Source organism: Poecilia formosa, unplaced genomic scaffold (genome assembly GCF_000485575.1).
Source record: "Poecilia formosa unplaced genomic scaffold, Poecilia_formosa-5.1.2 Scaffold46, whole genome shotgun sequence".
In the NCBI taxonomy this organism is placed as follows: domain Eukaryota; kingdom Metazoa; phylum Chordata; class Actinopteri; order Cyprinodontiformes; family Poeciliidae; genus Poecilia; species Poecilia formosa.
The window spans coordinates 606,916-630,725 of NW_006799985.1; the positions used below are offsets into that span (position 1 = coordinate 606,916).

The window sequence follows — 23,810 nt, forward strand, 5'->3', positions numbered from 1 at the left end:
TTCAGTGATGTCCAATAAGGTTGGAGATGCCCTGAAAGCGTCTTACCTTGCGGTCTGATGGACTGCGTGATCACCATGGGCATCCGGACCGGACCACTGACAGTCCCTCCTGTCTTCACGCCCTAAGGAGAAAAATTTATTAAAGCATTTTGAAAGACAGAGATAAAAATCAGAAAGAGGAAAAGAAGGAAAATTTACAAACGGCACAACTGTTTAACCACTCCTCCATTCTATAAATGATTATCTGTTTCAAGGGAAAATCAGCTTTTACCCTGTGCAAGAGAATAGGAATGAGAAACTGTCCGACAGCTGCTTGTGTTTTATCTACTTAGATTTATCTGCAGGAACTCTCTTCGAATTCAAACAAAATTGGTGTCAAACATTTGTGCAGCACTTTTTTGTTGTTTGTGCTTCTATAATTTTAAAGATGTTTATTAATAAATGTTCAAAGGTCAACCACTCCCCCCACATGTACAAAATCAATCAAAATATGGTCTCAATCAAATGTGCTGCATTTGAAGCACACATTTTTTGTTTGTTATAAAGATTTTAAAAACCTATATAAATTAATTGTGCCATGTTTGTGCAGCCAAAACTTTGTAGCACAGTTAATTGACACCAAATTTGTTTGACTTTGTTCGTGTGGCAGGGCTAGTTGACCTTAGATGACCTCTGGAAACATTTATTCATACCTTTGAGTCAAAATAAAAAATGTTGTTGCACAAACCAGCACATATGTTTGACATCAATTTTGCTTCATTTGAAGAAGTTGGATCATTTAGCCGCATGTGGAGGTTCACATTACCAGTTAGTCTAATTCAAATTGAAATGAATTTAAAAAATCATCCACACTCCTGGTAATGGACTTTTTTTTCTGTTTTTCTTTTCTTTTTTTTCTTTCTTTTTTTTACAAATAAAGATCTAAAAAGTGTGGCATGCATTTATTTTCAGCCCCAGTACTGTGCAGTATTTGTTTTCCTCCACAAATAGGTTTTGCATCTTGGCCAAAATGTTCAATATTGGTTTCATCTGGTCAGATCTCCTCCTTCCACGTTTGTCTGTTTCCCCTACATGACTACAAACAAGACTTCTCATGACTTTCTTCTCATCATGCTTTCACATGCAAATGGTTTACATGGTGTACACCTTTTATCTCCTAAACCTGCCATAAAACTTCTTCACAACTTTATCTCTTACCTGTGTTCCTTCATGATCCTGTCTGTTCACAAATGTCCTCTAACAAAGCTCTGAGGACTTTACAGAGCAGCTGTTTACACAACTATTAAATGACACAAATGTGACTAGTGAACTGGAGTGTCACAGTAAAGGGAGAAGATGCCACAAATGTAATATTTTCATTTGTTTGAGAATGAGAGCTATTCATTGTTACATTAGACTTCAGGATTTTGGATGGCTTTGGGTTTGTCTGTCACATAATAATCCTATTAAACACATTTATGGCTGTAATGTGGCAAAATGTGAAAATGTTCATGAGTATCAATAATTTCGCAAGGTGCTCTGTGAGTGACCTATATTTGCTGGTATTTCCAGATAAAAAGGTAAAATGAAGTCAAGACCTCAGTGAAATAGTAGTTTAGACAAAGAGGGAGAAAAAGAAGATGGAGCAGATAGAGTGAGTGGGGGGGGGGGACGATGAAGGGTGCTTGATGCTGGGCTATTAGAGTCACTTCCTTCCTTGGTAGCAGCTACAGGCCGACCCTCTGGCTCAGCCATCCATTCCTACCATTTTGCTTCTTGCTGCATATTTTTTAGCCTTGTTTTCCATTCCCTGACACATGCTATATTACTGTTCAAGCTACTGCAAAAAAAGACAGAGGCTATTTTTCCCAGAGATCCACTGCAGGGGTCTGCAGGAGTGGGAGGGAAGGGTAAAAATACATTCATAATAGGCAGAGATAGCTAGCACCTCTGGCTAGTTGGCGACACAGTTAAGACAGAATAAAAAAAATAATAAAAGCTGGTAAAGGTAAAGTTTGAAAATCACAGAGAGGGGTTAACAGCAATCTACAATACCAAGTTTGCATTTAAATTGTCTTTATCCAAATGTTGAGCTTGGATTTGTGAATATAATGACTAATGTATAAAACACAATTGTTTTTGTTAGTGCAATAATTTTAAATTAAAGTCCAATAAATTTAAGTTTCAGTTTGGATTTCAGAGGTGATCACCGCTACAAAGTTGGACAGTGCTTTTACACACAGTTATTCTAAAAGATATAGTGTCAACTATAACTGGGCAATAATTTAAAATATTCATCATCAAAATTCAAATCAAAATATCAAGCTCTGCATGAAAGGAATATTTGGTAAAGATTATGTTTTAACTGTATAATTTAAGAGCACAGACTTTATTTATTGTTTTCACATTTTTCCCTATAGACTTATAACACAAGCATGTTTGTTGAAAAACTCTCGAACATAAGCACATATATCATCCCAATTTCCAAGTACTGTTATGCACAGCTCAAAAGTTTATAAAATTCTATTTTTGTTCACAAAATTATGATTTGGTACCACAAATGGAATGCCACACGAAAGCATATCGGGTGTCTAACCCACAGGTCATGCTTAAGGCAGATGATAAGTGAAAATTGCTGTTTTCATTTTGCTCTGAGAGCAGAACCCAGACTAAACCAATTCTCCGATGCTGGGATGACTACTCACATGATCCCAAAGCACACAATCAATCCCCTTCTTATTAAATTATCAAATAAAAAGGATATTTGTCAAATAGAATAAAAATTAATATCTAAAAACATTTTATACATTTACTTGAAGACCCTTTATAAAGTATTCAAAACGCCCAGACTTTTATTCATTTTGCCACAACAAAAACAAAATTTTCTGTGTTTTTTGTTAGGTTTTATATATTTTGTTGGAATTTTTTCCTTGACTAGAGAGATATGGCGACATGTAAAATAAGCAGCGCTTCGCTTTCACAGACGGTGAGGACTTCGTCCAACTTTTAGCGTCACTTGGAAGGAAAGCTTAAAGAAAGGTAAGATCTGTGGACGTGATGCTAGCAAAGCTAGCTGTACTGAGACACACATGTTGCATCTGCAATGAAAAAAAGTTGTCACTCATGCGCTGAATTATTGTGTGGAGGTGTTGACTGAGGTGTCGCAAATATGGGACAACGCTGTGACCAAAGTCTGCATTGATATGACATTCAGGAACGATCCGATTCGTCTGGACGGATCTTTACTGATTAAATTTATTTCAGCTCTAAGTATTTAATATCTAGGTGTTTTATGGGAATGTGGATCTTTCAGATCAATTTGAGAAGCAATTTTGAAGGTAAAACTTAATTTTTTTGTGTTACGTAGCACGGGTGTGGTCTTGACTACAACTCTGCTACTGGCTCCTCGGTTGAATGTCCTCCCCCACCCTCCTTCTTTCCATCCCCTTTCTGTTGGATTTCTTTCAAAATAAATGCCAATAGTGGCAAAAAAAGTGAAGTTCATGCTATGTTAGGACAGGAGACGAGATGTTTCCATCCCTGAAAATATGATGCATAGAATCACATATCTAAGTTTAAACTATGCTACAGAGAGTAAACATAATAAAAACATGCTTTATCTGTGGCATTGTTCATTAAAATGGCACATTACTGATGTATTAAAATTAAATACGATCGCTTCACTTAATGATATTGTATTAGCGATTCAGCAAGTACTTTTACTTTTAATACTTAAAAGCCAGTACTTTTTTACTTTTACTTAAGTACATTTTTTGAGGTTTCTAGATGTGGGCTCTGCGGTTCATCTAGTCGTATTATCTCAACACCTAGAGATAGAGCACACAGTGTGGACACACATTACTGAGAGGAAGAGAGTCCAAGTTAATCATTTTCACTATCAATCAGGTGCTTAAATTAAAAAGAAAAGAAGAGGTAGATAAGAAGTTCTTCAACAGGGAACTAACATGTCTATGGTTTATTCAGGCTGCAAAGGAGTGAGAGAGGAAGACTTTGTGACTTCTTATATAGGAAGAGGGGAATGGAGGACAGTGAAGTAGCTTTTTTATTACTTTGTGCTTTCAATCTCTATCACAGGACATGATGAATATGGTAATGTTGGCAGCGCTCTGAAAATCTCGAAGTTTGTGTACAGATCTAAACTTTCCACATTGTGCACAAAGGGACAGCTGTTTCTGCAATGATAGCTCTGCCTTTTCAATTTAAGATGGTTACAATGTCCCCTCCATAAAACTCTTGTCTTTGTTTTAAAATAGTAAAACCGCATTTTACGGGGGACTGTTCTCTTTCACATCATAAACATTCCTAATACAATGAACTTCACAGCAGAAAAGCCAACGTTGACGTCAGCGGGTCAAAAATAAGCCACAAAATTCTGATTGGTGAACTTGTGATAAAAGTTAAAGTATTATTACCACACAGAGGAGTATGAGTTCCTCTCCAATTCTTTGTCTTAACTTGCAACTTTTTTTCCCCCTAACACTTTTCTTACAACACTTTTGACGATCTACAGCAAAAGGTTTGGTGGTTCTGTGATCACACACAAATATCTTGGAAATTTCAAGAGTACTACATCCCTCTGAAAGACTTAATTTTTGATTTTTTCTGAGTCTGTTAAATCTGTTTTGGTCCCATTAGCCCTGAGGCTGCCTAATAATTATGTACACCTTGATAAAAGGGTGTTGATGTCCTTAGGCCACACCGTTCTTCATTACACAAATACACATCACCTGATAAGCTTAAACCCAATAAACATCCAAGTTTATTCAGCGTGGATAGTATGCATAAAAATGAAAATATGGTCAAATTGCTCTCTTGTCCAATAATTGTGCACAGAGTATAAATGTCATTTGCAAACACTAAATATTCGACTGATAAGAAGCTGTCTTTCTGTGTAATTAGATACATTAAAAAGTTTGACTCTGAAAGGATATCGTGTCGTTGCAGAAGGAGACCAGTAAGCAGAGTGACACCCATATGACACCTGCATGATTTGAATTTTTGCAAAGATTTCAAGCGTTGAGAGCAGCAAAAAAGAACGAAACCCATTAGTAAGGTTTCGGTTTGCCAGCTGTCTATTATTTCAGGTTTAATCTCAGTAAAGTGTAATGAAACTTTATTTAAACTCTATTAAGTTCTGATATGCGTTTGTAATCATAGTCCTGTTGGATCATCCAAGTTTTAATCATCCAACTTTGGAAAGAAGCTCAAGAATTTAAAGGTTTAGTCTTTGGTTTATATTTTATCCACTTTGTGCAATGCAGCAGTACCATTATGACCCTTAGCATGAAGCTACCATCATCATAATGGAAGCTGGTGACGTGCTTTTTGCGCTGAAAGCTTCATCATCACACCTCCAAACATATTTCTTCTCATGTGATCAAACGACTCAACTTTTGTCTCAGATCATACTTAGGTCTCATTTTCTCCAGAAGGCATTTTGACTTCCTCAAGATCCTCGTCAACTTTCTTTCCTCGGAGGGCAGAAGTTTGGGTTAGAATATTGAAACTTGGACAGAACTGGGTGTTCCAACCAGACAATGATGCAAAAAGAACACAAGAAAACAGATTTTTGAATTATATTAGCATTGTGGAATGACCCTAACCTCAGCATGAATAAAAATGTAGAGACTGTGCTTAAAACCCAGGATTTGTGCCAGGAAACCCACAAATTTAAATGAACTTTACCACTTCTGATAAGAAGAGTGGTCAAATATCCAGCTAGAATGATACCAGAACAGAAAGCATTTGGCTTTTCTGCAGCTTGTTGAGGTCAGTTTATCAAAAGTGGGGTACTTTCAGAGATCTGAGTGCATCCAAATCTATTCTTTCCCAATCACTGAAGTTTCGGCGGGAATTGCGTCATCACCAAACTCACTCTTGGATGTGATGCATTAAATCACAGGATTCTACATTCTCCAGCAAAACAATGTAGCTCGATATAAAAACCCATCAACTAATGATATAATAGTGATCCAAAGGATTTTCTCATACCCGTTTAATGAATTCAGGATGTCAAGAAAACAACAGTATAAGCGTTTTCTTCTCATGAGTCATTGAGGGCTTCAGTTCAATTTAAATTGGACCCGTGCTCGTGAACATGGCTGTCGTGTTTGTGTCTGCACCGGAGCACGGCTCTGCTCTGTACGTACCATGGCAGCTGCATGTCCGACGGTCCCAGCGGGCAGCACGCTGGCACCCGCAGTGGTGCTGACGCTGTTAGGGTGCCGTATGCGGACAGCTGGCCCAGCTACCATGGCAGGAGGGGTGCTGCCGGCTGCTGGTTTGACTCCCTGCTGCAGGGGCTGGGTCAGGGACTGCTGACTGTTCAACAAAGACAGCCTCAGGGCCGGGAGGCTCTTCTGTTGACGCACACAGGGAGGTCATGAAGATTGCAGTCACACAGCAACACAAAGCAGCACATACAGCTGCAACAACAAGTTCAGCAGCTGGGTACACTGGTTGTTTTATCGTTACTTAGGAAATCACGACTGAACGTGGCGCATGCGTATCAAACGTGCCATGTACATTTGATATTTACTTGTGATAATAATTAAAAACTATAAGTGCACATTTCCTGGTCTGTTACAGAAAGTCCAAATAAAATAAACTTTGTGGTTGTAATGTGAGAAAATGTAAAAAAAAAAAAGTTCAAAGAAATGTCTGCTGCAGCTATCAATACCAGAATAAAGCTACTTAGCCTTTCGATTTTAATTGATAGATTAAAAAGATACCCCCAAACAAAAAGCCCACCTTGAGAAAAGGCACCAGGTAAGGCTGCGGAGACGACTTGAGCTCAGTCTGCAGCCTGCTGGTGAACTCTTCTGGTTCTATCTTGGCATCCTGTCGGACAGAAAGAAGAGAAACAAGAACCAGGCAGATTAACACGGTGATTTAGGCATAAATCCCCATCCTAAACCCTTAAAGTATATTCTAAAACAAAGGTTGAAAATTCATGAGTTCAGAAAGTAGATTTTGGAAAAAGTTTCATGCTGCCATCTACAGGTTGAAAATATTCAATACAAAACACACAAAAGGTCAAAGTTGACTAGTTCAATTAGGCTATTTACCACCTGAAGTTAGTCAGATGTTCAAGAAATACAATTTCATTAATGTCTGCCATGTTAAAAAGAGCTGCTATACACTTTATGTAATAATGAAGACAATACAGTTTGTTTGGTTTCTCACACCCACCAGCAGATCCTGAACCAGAGCTTTGACGTTCTTGGAAGTCTCAGGAGACGGAGAGTTGTGAGACGCCAGCTTGATAAGTGTAGCCAGGAAATTCTTACACTTCTTCACATTTTCTTGCATCTCCTGTGAAACATGGGGAATATTTTTTTTTTTACCATGTTTAAAAAAATAAAATAAGATTGTAAAATTAATTAAATTAGAAAATAAAGATGAGAATATTACTCTTTCAGCAATTGGCCTTTTTTGGGGTCTGAATGCTCCAGTTAAAGATTAATCAACCACTAAATTAGTTGACGACCGTTTCAATAACCACTTTATCGCTATTAATCCGCTTAATCGTTTCAGCCTTGCGAACAAACAAGAGTTCATGTTGGCTGCATGTCCTTGGGTATGCACTAGTGTGAATGCATGGGTGCAAATGTTTGTGGGCATGTGTGAGACTCCGTGTCCGTGCCAGGAACCAGCGCCGGCCTCCTGGGAAACGGCGGAGAACAGACCTGGGACACGACCGGAGCTCCGGGGGCCGCTGCGACGCTCGTCTGCGTCTGTGCCGCTGGCTGGGAGGTAGGCTGGGCCTGGGCCTGGGGGGTGATGGCCATGGGGGCCTGCTGCGGAGCCGTCACTGCCACGGTCGGCACCACGGGGCCCTTCTGGAAGAGCAAGGAAGAGACAGAGAGACAAACAGGACGTGACGCTTTGCTCGCAGCAAGGCCACAGAGAACAGGAGGCAGGCGCCACGGCGCTCCTGTCACATCTGGTCTCCTGACTTCAGCGGACATCTTTTAACAGAAAAGGAGGAGGAGAGGGGAGGCAGTGACAAGCAAGAAGCTTGGAAACAGAGTTATCTGTTAAACCTATGCTTGATGCTCACTCATGGCTGGCACCACCTTACCGGCACGACATTACAGCTTCTGCTGTGGTGATGTTTTTTTATATTTTATTTAATAATAAGTGCATGAATGATTGTCAAGAAAAAGCAGATATTGAAGCGCACTCAGCGCTGCATCAAGAAGCTCCGAAGGAAACGACACGAAAACCTCTGAAGAAGACATGAGCGCACCGTCCTTCTTCACAATCAAAAATGGAATAGCTCAGATTTTTGTGGTTGTAAGATTTCTCTTTAGTCTTGGGTAAACGAACACATGCTAGCTATCGCGACAGGCCTAAATTTTTAGGCTTGCCCTTCACATCTCCCCGAACAAACCGGACTTTCAAGGTAAATGAACTAGAGCTCAAAGAAAGCAGACTAACCAGAGCCTAAAACAGTTTAGAAGGGTCTCTCAGCAACCAAAAGCTAACACTTCTATATTATCTGATAGCAGTTAAATAACCCAGGAAAGAACTTATTGGTAAGATATTTTAGAAAGCATAATGAATAAATTCTGATTTTCCTTAGAGAGAGAAAAAAACAAAACTCCAAGAAATAATTCATGCAAAACATCCTCTCAAAAACAAAGCCACATCCTAACATTGTTCCTCAACATGAGCTATCAGGACGGCTGCAGGAATAACACATGAATTCATCATTCGAGGAGTGTTAGCTCACAGGGCGGAGTGCAGGACAAGAGGAGGAGGAGGAAGTAGAGGAGGAAGAGGTCTGGAGGGCAGGGCTGGAAGGTGCGGGAGAGGGAGACGGTGCCATCTTGGCCGGGGTCAAAGGGCACGGCCTTGTGGTCTGAGAAGTTGCAGGAGACTGCTGGAAAGAAAAAGAGCAACAGGATAAGGAAAAAGCCGGAGCGTGCCTCGCAGACACGTAGAGAAAGGTCACAAGGAGGAGAGAAGATGGTGTGAGCATGATGGCGGCGGTAAAGACTGACACAAAGCCAAGTTGCAGAGAATCAGGATGTCATGCAGGCACTGGTTGTTCCCATCATGTTATGTGTGTAAATGGAAGGAAATTGTGGAACAAAGCATGTTGTGCTGGAAAGCTGGAATAATCTTAAAAGCAGGGTGAAGTAATCTCTTTCCTCCATCAAAGCTCAAATAAAAAAAAAAAATGTCTCTATTAGATGATGGGACCCCTGTCTGAAAAGCAATTCACTATTCTAGCAGTTTGACAGCTTGCATCACAGGAAGACGGTTCAAATCTTCTGATCTCTCCGTTTTAAGTCAGGGAATATAAATTTCTTTATAGTCGTTTGAAGAAAATCCCCGACATGAAAGAGAAATTATGACCATTTCACCATACGTAAATGATCAATTGTTTGAAAACACATTTTTTAGCCATTTGAAGCTGTATTTTTACTTCAGCTTATTATTTAGAATAAGATGACTGCCTCACAGTATTTACACACAAACATTTTAATAGAAATAAAGAACATGATCTAACAGCTTTCATTTAAAAACAGAAAAGCCACATTTATTCCTCCTGTTGCCAACGCAAACATATTGTGATTACTACTGCTCTGAAAGTGTTATCCAGAACATTTATTGTGCATGTGATATTGACAATCTTGTAAAAAATATAAATACAGATTAACATAATTATAACAAGTTAATATTGGCCAAATAATTAGTTGGACTATTTGCTCTTGTTGCCAACCTAATAGACATTCTGCTAACTGTAGTTTGTTTTAAAACTGTTAAGGGTGGCACTCCTTGAGTTTGGATACAAAGACTTGTTTGTTTTTTTTGCTTTTTCAGCTGGATCTGTCTTCCTTGTAAGCCAGGGAAAGCAATAAGTGGGGGAAGTGTGACACCACGCTACTATATAGCCCAACTCCTGGCCAAAACAACCCAGGAGGCCTTCTGCTCTGACCTCTGGCTCCCAAACAAGACCAAGAAGTCATAGAAATACCACCACAAACACACATGCTTCCAAATTTAGGCTCAAACAAAGCTGCACAATATTAGGAAAACGTGTAATTGCAATACTTTTGATGAATATTGAAATGCGGTGCGGTTTACTTTGAATTTTGGCAACTTAAAAATGTACACGCTATGTGAATCAAGGGAAGTCAGAGAGCATCCAATTGGCTAAATATAGTCATGGCATTCATAGTATGAATGACCCTTCAAACACAAATACAATTTCATCTAAGCAAATATTGATATAGCGATGCGATACATTGTTAGGTTTTACACTCGTGTGAACTGTAGTTTCACGCACACAGTGAAAACGTGGGCAGTTTTTCGGTGCAGAAGTAGGATAAGAAAAGGAGGAGGGAGTTTCCCCTCCACTAAAAGTTTTGTAGAGCTAAAGAGTTGGGGGAAGTCAGTGTATGACGGATGAATGGGGGGGGAAGGTAGGAGCCACGGGGTGCATCCCACCCCCAGCTATGCCCCGCTCGTGCTCACTTTCACTCCCACATGAGCACACTGGAGAACCAAAGCCTTGTTAGCTTTTTAAAATAATCAGGCAGTTGGATGATGAATGATTTAACAGGTATGGAAGGAAGGAAGCTCAGGATGCCTTCCGTTTCTCCCCTCGGGCTCATAGGAAGAGTGACAGGCCGACAGAGGGGTTGAGCTCTGGGAATAAACACCATTCCCTTTCATTTCACAGCTACTGCTTTTCCTGTCGAGATGGCAACGCCGCGGCCCACTAATTTGTCAACAGAGTGACTGGGAGAGGCGACGACAATCTGCGAGTCTCTTTTGAGCGGAGCATGTCAGGATGGAGGCAGGTTGGCTGGCTGGAAGCAAAGTTCTGCTCTGAACTGGTACAGATTTCTATCCACAACACCCTGACCAACTTGCTGTCTAACATTTAACAGTTTTTCTCATGATTATGTAGGCGAAAACATTTCATGAGAACAATCACTCAATGCCAGGTTTCAAAAGTATGAAAGTTTATTCTTTGAGGGAGCAGAACTACCTGCAAGGTTGTGTTATACACCAGAATGTTACATTTCTGAATCTTAAACCCTGACATTCGGCATTTTGCATATGAACCCAAACAGAGGATGCATTTTTGAACATTTTTTTATGTCAGTTCTACCACCTTCTTCTATTTCCCCAGATATAATATGCTTTAGCTTTCACTGACTTTTGAAATAAAGCATGATGATATAAAACCAAAATATTGTCTTATCTTGAGGTTGCACAGAAATTAGGAGGAACAGATAATAGTAAATGTCAGAGAATAAAAGCAGGACGAACCAAACTGGAAAAATTGAGTAATGAAATGCTGCCCTCTAGTGTCAATGTTTTGTCTTTGCAACTACACTTCACAAACTTCAACTACAAACTTCAATGTTTTTTATTGACTGAAGATTAAACTGAGGTAAGTACATCATTATGAAGTGGAAGGAAAACAATACATAGTTTAATTTCTTGTTACTCCTAAAAAAAAGGGTCATATCTCTGAAGCTCATGGCTATTATTCAACCACTACAATTCTCACACCTGAGATGTGAATCTCTTCAGCTCCTCCAGAGTTACTATGAATATCTTGGCTGTTTCCTGGTTTAACACAAAACTCACTCCAAAGAGGTTTTTACGACTTGGGACATTGTTTTTTACCCTGACTCTGTTTTAAACCTCTCAAACTCTTTAGCCCTGCCCTGTGTTGTGTGTTCTTAGGTCACCATAGTGCAGTTTGCTCATTAATATTCTAAGGTCGACATACAATAAAAGTATTTATATTAACTTCTGAAGACAAGTGGTTACCCTGGATTTTATTTTGTGTTTTTTTATTATGCTATAAGAGCAGCAAGCTCTCGCTAGTCGAGCCCCTTTAAGCTCCTTCATACGTCACACATTTTGTCCAAAAAAGAGGTCTTTAAAAGAGGTATTTTACTGGACATAATGAAGGGAAACACACACACACACACACACACACAAACGTACAGATTCAAAAAACAAATGGAAAGTGATAGTTAAAAGACTGTGTTACTCTTGGGGTGTCAGGTTTCTACAAAAAGAAAACGCTTTTCATCCTTTTTAAACTAATTATTCAACAACCAGTCAAAAAGCCTTGTAATTGTAAGCTTAGATAACATGCAATTCATGATGCTTATATTCTTCAAATAGCAGAGAAACAGAAACTCAGAGAAATAACTCAAGTAACAATAATAATATATAGACTTGAATTATTTATATGTCTCCCACAATAGTGAACAGGGATGGAAACTATTTTCATCTCTGAAAAATTAAGGGATATACATTTCTTTTAAATACTTGTATTTAGTGACAATTCCATAAATAAACAATTAACCAAGAAATTAGATTGTATTTATTGAGAGATAAATACTTTTGGAAACATTTATGGACTCCAGATCCTCATATTTCATTTATAGTTATAACTAAAGCTTTAGAGTTGACCAATAACACTATTATTAGAAAATGAAAAAATAAAAAATAAAAAATAAAAACCACAATAAATGACTAAGAAAATACTAAATGGTTTGTTCTGAATCATAAAGACATTTATTTACCTGGCAGGTGCTCTGTGTCAGTAAAACTGATCTGAACTTAGAGGACCTAAACATTTACCTACCTTGTAATTGAACACTTAGTACTTTCCAAAGGTGTGCACCCAGAAGCATAAGTTCCAGCTTCCAAATGAATGATGTATCCACAGGTGATAATAATCAAATTCCTATTAATGATTCAGCAACCCGTTAAATTTTTTATGAGAGGACCCCGTGGAGTCATTATGAAGCCTTGAGATGTTAATTCACCAATTAATCTCAATTGAATTTATGGATAAAATAATCAAGTATATCCATTTGTTCTAATTAGGCGTTTTAAGATATCAATCATACTGCAATTAACAACTAGAGTTAAGCCGTGCATTTATTCACGGGGTTCAGGCTCAACAGTGTGAAAAAAGATCAAAGTTTATCAAATTCAATCAGTCAAATTCATTTTCACAAAGGTCACCAACCGTGAGATTAACTAAAAGATTAACTAGCTAAAGACATGGGGTTACACCTTAGCTGTGATCACGCTTGCTCTCAAGAGTTAAAAATGGTTGTTTGCCCTAATATAATATAAAAATGCACCTTAAGCTGCAATGAAATGAAGATATGTGGGTTGCACTTTCCAAGTGTTACATAGTTCACTTTTTGTTCCACACAAAGCAGCTGCTACAAGAAATAAATGTAAATTTGAAATTAATTTAACCATTACAATGGTTGTCTGTTGCATGGGATATGTTAGCTTAGCAGACCTCAAATTAGCAGCATTTCAGGGTAGCGCTGTGTTGATTTACTGGGTTCCTACATGTTTCTTATGGAAAAAGGAGAAACCATGTGTTGAGTGCAAAGAGTGCAAAGAGGGCTACAAAAGTCTTCACAAGGAAATAATGTTTCCTAAAATTTTTGTGATCCATTAGGTTCAAATGTCAGGAGATATTGGAGATTATACGGTGGTTATAATGTGGCATGAAGGGGGGCCTGACTGTGATGTCCCAATATGTGGGGGAAAAAAAAAAAAAGAACATACCCAATTTTTCAGACTGTATCTCGACCTCAACAATGCTTGATAGGAAAAAATTCCTTAAATGAGAATATTGGGCATGTCATCAGCACTTTCTTTAACAAGGTTAATATCTGGATTAAAAAAAGATATCAAGTTCCATTTGGTGTAGCTACATTTACAGACCAACCAGCTTAACAAATGAAATATTTTGGGTTTTTTTTTTACAACTAATAGTTACATTATTGCATTTTTTATATTTTTTATTTTTTTGAATACCTATATGTTTCCCAACTCAAATAAAACTAGGCTGTTTCCATTTCCAGTATAAAACCATAAAAAAACCCTAATGTCTTTAAAAATAATAATAATAATTTAAAAAATGATAATAGTTTGAATGAATCTATATGAAAGTTACCAAACAGCAGCATGCTTCCAGTTTTTGTCCTTACCTATAAACAATCAGATGATAGTGAGCGTAAAAGCAGACCATGCCACAGAGACATAACACACCAGAACAAGGGATGTCACTGCATGATGGTAACTAGCACTGAGCTCTGGAGGCGAGTCTCACCTGTGGAGTTGTTACTCTGAAGGACGTTCCCGTCGTTGGAGCAGCAGGTCTCGGAGAGATGTTGTTCTGGGCCTGGGCTTGAGCCTGGGCTTGGGCCAAAGCCTGCTGAGGAACCAACACCAACTGGCCCAATTCAGTGCGCACCAGCACCATTCCTGCAAGGCAGCGAGGAACGACTATTAGCGCTTAGGTCATGAGGAAGAAACAGCCAAAGGCCATTCCTCAATTATGTTGTTGTGTCTCATGTCTCGTGCACTTTCCCTCCCATTTAGTGGTCAGATCGATGTCTGAATTTAAGGCTTTTCTTTGAGGTCTGACCTAACAATTAAGATTTTAAACAAATTTCACATGGGAACTAGGACACATAAAAGAGCCAAAACTGCATGGCAGGTACTTCAATAGAGGTAGAGAGAGCTTTGAAATCAAAAGAATATGAAAAAACTAAACAATCATTCAGATTTAAGCATCAAAACATGTATTTCTCCTTTCAACAAACTCAAAGAAAATGCCTTCTGTTAGTTAATATGTGTACACATTAACCAATAAAATCTAATTATAGTAAAATTGTCTGATTCTGACCTTTGGTCGACTTACTCATGCATTTCTTTTTATAACATTGACAACTTGTCAAAGTTTATTGTAAATAACAAAGTTGACCGTGTATTCTAACCCTTCTATGGTACTGTTAGACTAAATAATTTTTTTCTGAGGTCAGATGACTCAGAGGAAGGGCAGCACAGAAACCCTTCTGGCTACTGACCATGAACAAGGTAAGTAAGAACAGTAGCACAATCAATAAAACAAAGAAAACAAAGTTCTTTCCATTTAGAAAAACTAGCAAATTCTCAATTCGAAAAGTAAAACATATGTCCATAAATGTGGAATATTTGAAATTCTTTAAATAATTTTTTTCTTAAAAGTATTTCAAACCAATGGGAAGTGAGACTGGAACAAAATGCATACAGAATAGTTGTACATTCTGCTCTCAGATTAACTGAGTTGAATGGATAAATTCGGTGGCTGGTGCCATTGAAGCTACATCTGGAAGCATGGGCTAAAATAATGTTGCCGAAAACTAAACGTTCTCCATCTCTTTCCATTAACTTTTTACTTTTCATAAGCATTAGAAAGTGATTCTGTTTCTTTTTTGTGTATCTGCTATGTCTTCTGAAACCCCATCAGTCTTGGCACATGGTCGCTCGTACTGAGCCAGGTTCTGGTTTTACTGGAGAGTTCTTGCAGTTAAAAGGGAGGGTTTTTTTCTCTCTACTGTTGATACATGCATGCTCAGTATGAGGGAGTGCTGTAAAAACCAGCGACACGTGTGATCGTCTACTGTTGCTGCTTGTTCGTCCAGGACAAGTGAATGCAGCAAGTCAGTGACTCAATGCAAACTGCGGGGTTTCCTTAGACAAAAAACTTTTTGACTAATTTGAATAATGAACTGAACTCGACTGCATTGTTTGATACCTGGGATCAATTGAAATGTATGTATGACTGAAATAAAATTACTTTTTATAAAATGCCTTGAGATGACATTAGTTCANTTTTCTGCAGCTTGTTGAGGTCAGTTTATCAAAAGTGGGGTACTTTCAGAGATCTGAGTGCATCCAAATCTATTCTTTCCCAATCACTGAAGTTTCGGCGGGAATTGCGTCATCACCAAACTCACTCTTGGATGTGATGCATTAAATCACAGGATTCTACATTCTCCAGCAAAACAATGTAGCTCGATTTAAAAACCCATCAACTAATGATATAATAGTGATCCAAAGGATTTTCTCATACCCGTTTAATGAATTCAGGATGTCAAGAAAACAACAGTATAAGCGTTTTCTTCTCATGAGTCATTGAGGGCTTCAGTTCAATTTAAATTGGACCCGTGCTCGTGAACATGGCTGTCGTGTTTGTGTCTGCACCGGAGCACGGCTCTGCTCTGTACGTACCATGGCAGCTGCATGTCCGACAGTCCCAGCGGGCAGCACGCTGGCACCCGCAGTGGTGCTGACGCTGTTAGGGTGCCGTATGCGGACAGCTGGCCCAGCTACCATGGCAGGAGGGGTGCTGCCGGCTGCTGGTTTGACTCCCTGCTGCAGGGGCTGGGTCAGGGACTGCTGACTGTTCAACAAAGACAGCCTCAGGGCCGGGAGGCTCTTCTGTTGACGCACACAGAGAGGTCATGAAGATTGCAGTCACACAGCAACACAAAGCAGCACATACAGCTGCAACAACAAGTTCAGCAGCTGGGTACACTGGTTGTTTTATCGTTACTTAGGAAATCACGACTGAACGTGGCGCATGCGTATCAAACGTGCCATGTACATTTGATATTTACTTGTGATAATAATTAAAAACTATAAGTGCACATTTCCTGGTCTGTTACAGAAAGTCCAAATAAAATAAACTTTGTGGTTGTAATGTGAGAAAATGTAAAAAAAAAAAAGTTCAAAGAAATGTCTGCTGCAGCTATCAATACCAGAATAAAGCTACTTAGCCTTTCGATTTTAATTGATAGATTAAAAAGATACCCCCAAACAAAAAGCCCACCTTGAGAAAAGGCACCAGGTAAGGCTGCGGAGACGACTTGAGCTCAGTCTGCAGCCTGCTGGTGAACTCTTCTGGTTCTATCTTGGCATCCTGTCGGACAGAAAGAAGAGAAACAAGAACCAGGCAGATTAACACGGTGATTTAGGCATAAATCCCCATCCTAAACCCTTAAAGTATATTCTAAAACAAAGGTTGAAAATTCATGAGTTCAGAAAGTAGATTTTGGAAAAAGTTTCATGCTGCCATCTACAGGTTGAAAATATTCAATACAAAACACACAAAAGGTCAAAGTTGACTAGTTCAATTAGGCTATTTACCACCTGAAGTTAGTCAGATGTTCAAGAAATACAATTTCATTAATGTCTGCCATGTTAAAAAGAGCTGCTATACACTTTATGTAATAATGAAGACAATACAGTTTGTTTGGTTTCTCACACCCACCAGCAGATCCTGAACCAGAGCTTTGACGTTCTTGGAAGTCTCAGGAGACGGAGAGTTGTGAGACGCCAGCTTGATAAGTGTAGCCAGGAAATTCTTACACTTCTTCACATTTTCTTGCATCTCCTGTGAAACATGGGGAATATTTTTTTTTTTACCATGTTTAAAAAAATAAAATAAGATTGTAAAATTAATTAAATTAGAAAATAAAGATGAGAATATTACTCTTTCAGCAATTGGCCTTTTTTGGGGTCTGAATGCTCCAGTTAAAGATTAATCAACCACTAAATTAGTTGACGACCGTTTCAATAACCACTTTATCGCTATTAATCCGCTTAATCGTTTCAGCCTTGCGAACAAACAAGAGTTCATGTTGGCTGCATGTCCTTGGGTATGCACTAGTGTGAATGCATGGGTGCAAATGTTTGTGGGCATGTGTGAGACTCCTTGTCCGTGCCAGGAACCAGCGCCGGCCTCCTGGGAAACGGCGGAGAACAGACCTGGGACACGACCGGAGCTCCGGGGGCCGCTGCGACGCTCGTCTGCGTCTGTGCCGCTGGCTGGGAGGTAGGCTGGGCCTGGGCCTGGGGGGTGATGGCCATGGGGGCCTGCTGCGGAGCCGTCACTGCCACGGTCGGCACCACGGGGCCCTTCTGGAAGAGCAAGGAAGAGACAGAGAGACAAACAGGACGTGACGCTTTGCTCGCAGCAAGGCCACAGAGAACAGGAGGCAGGCGCCACGGCGCTCCTGTCACATCTGGTCTCCTGACTTCAGCGGACATCTTTTAACAGAAAAGGAGGAGGAGAGGGGAGGCAGTGACAAGCAAGAAGCTTGGAAACAGAGTTATCTGTTAAACCTATGCTTGATGCTCACTCATGGCTGGCACCACCTTACCGGCACGACATTACAGCTTCTGCTGTGGTGATGTTTTTTTATATTTTATTTAATAATAAGTGCATGAATGATTGTCAAGAAAAAGCAGATATTGAAGCGCACTCAGCGCTGCATCAAGAAGCTCCGAAGGAAACGACACGAAAACCTCTGAAGAAGACATGAGCGCACCGTCCTTCTTCACAATCAAAAATGGAATAGCTCAGATTTTTGTGGTTGTAAGATTTCTCTTTAGTCTTGGGTAAACGAACACATGCTAGCTATCGCGACAGGCCTAAATTTTTAGGCTTGCCCTTCACATCTCCCCGAACAAACCGGACTTTCAAGGTAAATGAACTAGAGCTCAAAGAAAGCAGACTAACCAGAGCCTAAAACAGTTTAGAAGGGTCTCTCAGCAACCAAAAGCTAACACTTCTATATTATCTGATAGCAGTTAAATAACCCAGGAAAGAACTTATTGGTAAGATATTTTAGAAAGCATAATGAATAAATTCTGATTTTCCTTAGAGAGAGAAAAAAACAAAACTCCAAGAAATAATTCATGCAAAACATCCTCTCAAAAACAAAGCCACATCCTAACATTGTTCCTCAACATGAGCTATCAGGACGGCTGCAGGAATAACACATGAATTCATCATTCGAGGAGTGTTAGCTCACAGGGCGGAGTGCAGGACAAGAGGAGGAGGAGGAAGTAGAGGAGGAAGAGGTCTGGAGGGCAGGGCTGGAAGGTGCGGGAGAGGGAGACGGTGCCATCTTGGCCGGGGTCAAAGGGCACGGCCTTGTGGTCTGAGAAGTTGCAGGAGACTGCTGGAAAGAAAAAGAGCAACAGGATAAGGAAAAAGCCGGAGCGTGCCTCGCAGACACGTAGAGAAAGGTCACAAGGAGGAGAGAAGATGGTGTGAGCATGATGGCGGCGGTAAAGACTGACACAAAGCCAAGTTGCAGAGAATCAGGATGTCATGCAGGCACTGGTTGTTCCCATCATGTTATGTGTGTAAATGGAAGGAAATTGTGGAACAAAGCATGTTGTGCTGGAAAGCTGGAATAATCTTAAAAGCAGGGTGAAGTAATCTCTTTCCTCCATCAAAGCTCAAATAAAAAAAAAAAATGTCTCTATTAGATGATGGGACCCCTGTCTGAAAAGCAATTCACTATTCTAGCAGTTTGACAGCTTGCATCACAGGAAGACGGTTCAAATCTTCTGATCTCTCCGTTTTAAGTCAGGGAATATAAATTTCTTTATAGTCGTTTGAAGAAAATCCCCGACATGAAAGAGAAATTATGACCATTTCACCATACGTAAATGATCAATTGTTTGAAAACACATTTTTTAGCCATTTGAAGCTGTATTTTTACTTCAGCTTATTATTTAGAATAAGATGACTGCCTCACAGTATTTACACACAAACATTTTAATAGAAATAAAGAACATGATCTAACAGCTTTCATTTAAAAACAGAAAAGCCACATTTATTCCTCCTGTTGCCAACGCAAACATATTGTGATTACTACTGCTCTGAAAGTGTTATCCAGAACATTTATTGTGCATGTGATATTGACAATCTTGTAAAAAATATAAATACAGATTAACATAATTATAACAAGTTAATATTGGCCAAATAATTAGTTGGACTATTTGCTCTTGTTGCCAACCTAATAGACATTCTGCTAACTGTAGTTTGTTTTAAAACTGTTAAGGGTGGCACTCCTTGAGTTTGGATACAAAGACTTGTTTGTTTTTTTTGCTTTTTCAGCTGGATCTGTCTTCCTTGTAAGCCAGGGAAAGCAATAAGTGGGGGAAGTGTGACACCACGCTACTATATAGCCCAACTCCTGGCCAAAACAACCCAGGAGGCCTTCTGCTCTGACCTCTGGCTCCCAAACAAGACCAAGAAGTCATAGAAATACCACCACAAACACACATGCTTCCAAATTTAGGCTCAAACAAAGCTGCACAATATTAGGAAAACGTGTAATTGCAATACTTTTGATGAATATTGAAATGCGGTGCGGTTTACTTTGAATTTTGGCAACTTAAAAATGTACACGCTATGTGAATCAAGGGAAGTCAGAGAGCATCCAATTGGCTAAATATAGTCATGGCATTCATAGTATGAATGACCCTTCAAACACAAATACAATTTCATCTAAGCAAATATTGATATAGCGATGCGATACATTGTTAGGTTTTACACTCGTGTGAACTGTAGTTTCACGCACACAGTGAAAACGTGGGCAGTTTTTCGGTGCAGAAGTAGGATAAGAAAAGGAGGAGGGAGTTTCCCCTCCACTAAAAGTTTTGTAGAGCTAAAGAGTTGGGGGAAGTCAGTGTATGACGGATGAATGGGGGGGGAAGGTAGGAGCCACGGGGTGCATCCCACCCCCAGCTATGCCCCGCTCGTGCTCACTTTCACTCCCACATGAGCACACTGGAGAACCAAAGCCTTGTTAGCTTTTTAAAATAATCAGGCAGTTGGATGATGAATGATTTAACAGGTATGGAAGGAAGGAAGCTCAGGATGCCTTCCGTTTCTCCCCTCGGGCTCATAGGAAGAGTGACAGGCCGACAGAGGGGTTGAGCTCTGGGAATAAACACCATTCCCTTTCATTTCACAGCTACTGCTTTTCCTGTCGAGATGGCAACGCCGCGGCCCACTAATTTGTCAACAGAGTGACTGGGAGAGGCGACGACAATCTGCGAGTCTCTTTTGAGCGGAGCATGTCAGGATGGAGGCAGGTTGGCTGGCTGGAAGCAAAGTTCTGCTCTGAACTGGTACAGATTTCTATCCACAACACCCTGACCAACTTGCTGTCTAACATTTAACAGTTTTTCTCATGATTATGTAGGCGAAAACATTTCATGAGAACAATCACTCAATGCCAGGTTTCAAAAGTATGAAAGTTTATTCTTTGAGGGAGCAGAACTACCTGCAAGGTTGTGTTATACACCAGAATGTTACATTTCTGAATCTTAAACCCTGACATTCGGCATTTTGCATATGAACCCAAACAGAGGATGCATTTTTGAACATTTTTTTATGTCAGTTCTACCACCTTCTTCTATTTCCCCAGATATAATATGCTTTAGCTTTCACTGACTTTTGAAATAAAGCATGATGATATAAAACCAAAATATTGTCTTATCTTGAGGTTGCACAGAAATTAGGAGGAACAGATAATAGTAAATGTCAGAGAATAAAAGCAGGACGAACCAAACTGGAAAAATTGAGTAATGAAATGCTGCCCTCTAGTGTCAATGTTTTGTCTTTGCAACTACACTTCACAAACTTCAACTACAAACTTCAATGTTTTTTATTGACTGAAGATTAAACTGAGGTAAGTACATCATTATGAAGTGGAAGGAAAACAATACATAGTTTAATTTCTTGTTACTCCTAAAAAAAAGGGTCATATCTCTGAAGCTCATGGCTATTATTCAACCACTACAATTCTCACACCTGAGATGTGAATCTCTTCAGCTCCTCCAGAGTTACTATGAATATCTTGGCTGTTTCCTGGTTTAACACAAAACTCACTCCAAAGAGGTTTTTACGACTTGGGACATTGTTTTTTACCCTGACTCTGTTTTAAACCTCTCAAACTCTTTAGCCCTGCCCTGTGTTGTGTGTTCTTAGGTCACCATAGTGCAGTTTGCTCATTAATATTCTAAGGTCGACATACAATAAAAGTATTTATATTAACTTCTGAAGACAAGTGGTTACCCTGGATTTTATTTTGTGTTTTTTTATTATGCTATAAGAGCAGCAAGCTCTCGCTAGTCGAGCCCCTTTAAGCTCCTTCATACGTCACACATTTTGTCCAAAAAAGAGGTCTTTAAAAGAGGTATTTTACTGGACATAATGAAGGGAAACACACACACACACACACACACACAAACGTACAGATTCAAAAAACAAATGGAAAGTGATAGTTAAAAGACTGTGTTACTCTTGGGGTGTCAGGTTTCTACAAAAAGAAAACGCTTTTCATCCTTTTTAAACTAATTATTCAACAACCAGTCAAAAAGCCTTGTAATTGTAAGCTTAGATAACATGCAATTCATGATGCTTATATTCTTCAAATAGCAGAGAAACAGAAACTCAGAGAAATAACTCAAGTAACAATAATAATATATAGACTTGAATTATTTATATGTCTCCCACAATAGTGAACAGGGATGGAAACTATTTTCATCTCTGAAAAATTAAGGGATATACATTTCTTTTAAATACTTGTATTTAGTGACAATTCCATAAATAAACAATTAACCAAGAAATTAGATTGTATTTATTGAGAGATAAATACTTTTGGAAACATTTATGGACTCCAGATCCTCATATTTCATTTATAGTTATAACTAAAGCTTTAGAGTTGACCAATAACACTATTATTAGAAAATGAAAAAATAAAAAATAAAAAATAAAAACCACAATAAATGACTAAGAAAATACTAAATGGTTTGTTCTGAATCATAAAGACATTTATTTACCTGGCAGGTGCTCTGTGTCAGTAAAACTGATCTGAACTTAGAGGACCTAAACATTTACCTACCTTGTAATTGAACACTTAGTACTTTCCAAAGGTGTGCACCCAGAAGCATAAGTTCCAGCTTCCAAATGAATGATGTATCCACAGGTGATAATAATCAAATTCCTATTAATGATTCAGCAACCCGTTAAATTTTTTATGAGAGGACCCCGTGGAGTCATTATGAAGCCTTGAGATGTTAATTCACCAATTAATCTCAATTGAATTTATGGATAAAATAATCAAGTATATCCATTTGTTCTAATTAGGCGTTTTAAGATATCAATCATACTGCAATTAACAACTAGAGTTAAGCCGTGCATTTATTCACGGGGTTCAGGCTCAACAGTGTGAAAAAAGATCAAAGTTTATCAAATTCAATCAGTCAAATTCATTTTCACAAAGGTCACCAACCGTGAGATTAACTAAAAGATTAACTAGCTAAAGACATGGGGTTACACCTTAGCTGTGATCACGCTTGCTCTCAAGAGTTAAAAATGGTTGTTTGCCCTAATATAATATAAAAATGCACCTTAAGCTGCAATGAAATGAAGATATGTGGGTTGCACTTTCCAAGTGTTACATAGTTCACTTTTTGTTCCACACAAAGCAGCTGCTACAAGAAATAAATGTAAATTTGAAATTAATTTAACCATTACAATGGTTGTCTGTTGCATGGGATATGTTAGCTTAGCAGACCTCAAATTAGCAGCATTTCAGGGTAGCGCTGTGTTGATTTACTGGGTTCCTACATGTTTCTTATGGAAAAAGGAGAAACCATGTGTTGAGTGCAAAGAGTGCAAAGAGGGCTACAAAAGTCTTCACAAGGAAATAATGTTTCCTAAAATTTTTGTGATCCATTAGGTTCAAATGTCAGGAGATATTGGAGATTATACGGTGGTTATAATGTGGCATGAAGGGGGGCCTGACTGTGATGTCCCAATATGTGGGGGAAAAAAAAAAAAAGAACATACCCAATTTTTCAGACTGTATCTCGACCTCAACAATGCTTGATAGGAAAAAATTCCTTAAATGAGAATATTGGGCATGTCATCAGCACTTTCTTTAACAAGGTTAATATCTGGATTAAAAAAAGATATCAAGTTCCATTTGGTGTAGCTACATTTACAGACCAACCAGCTTAACAAATGAAATATTTTGGGTTTTTTTTTTACAACTAATAGTTACATTATTGCATTTTTTATATTTTTTATTTTTTTGAATACCTATATGTTTCCCAACTCAAATAAAACTAGGCTGTTTCCATTTCCAGTATAA

General features: G+C 38.9%; 1 protein-coding gene across 4 annotated transcripts in view; it reads right to left on the bottom strand.

Moving 5' to 3' along the window:
- Positions 1 to 23,810, bottom strand: part of LOC103138054 (transcription initiation factor TFIID subunit 4) — a 114,793-nt gene that overhangs the window by 84,139 nt on the left and 6,844 nt on the right. Inside the window, exons 3-9 of one of the 4 annotated variants that reach the window (XM_016671556.1) lie at positions 14,129 to 14,230; positions 8,738 to 8,887; positions 7,689 to 7,841; positions 7,192 to 7,314; positions 6,751 to 6,840; positions 6,150 to 6,359; positions 47 to 122 (exon numbers count right to left, since the gene is read on the bottom strand). In XM_016671556.1, the coding sequence (XP_016527042.1) occupies positions 47 to 122; positions 6,150 to 6,359; positions 6,751 to 6,840; positions 7,192 to 7,314; positions 7,689 to 7,841; positions 8,738 to 8,887; positions 14,129 to 14,230 (904 nt within the window). Of the gene's footprint in view, positions 1 to 46; positions 123 to 6,149; positions 6,360 to 6,750; positions 6,841 to 7,191; positions 7,315 to 7,688; positions 7,842 to 8,737; positions 8,888 to 14,128; positions 14,231 to 16,074; positions 16,285 to 16,675; positions 16,766 to 17,116; positions 17,240 to 17,613; positions 17,767 to 18,662; positions 18,813 to 23,810 lie in introns of all 4 variants that reach the window. The other 3 variants (XM_016671554.1, XM_016671553.1, XM_016671555.1) reach the window with 3 other exon arrangements.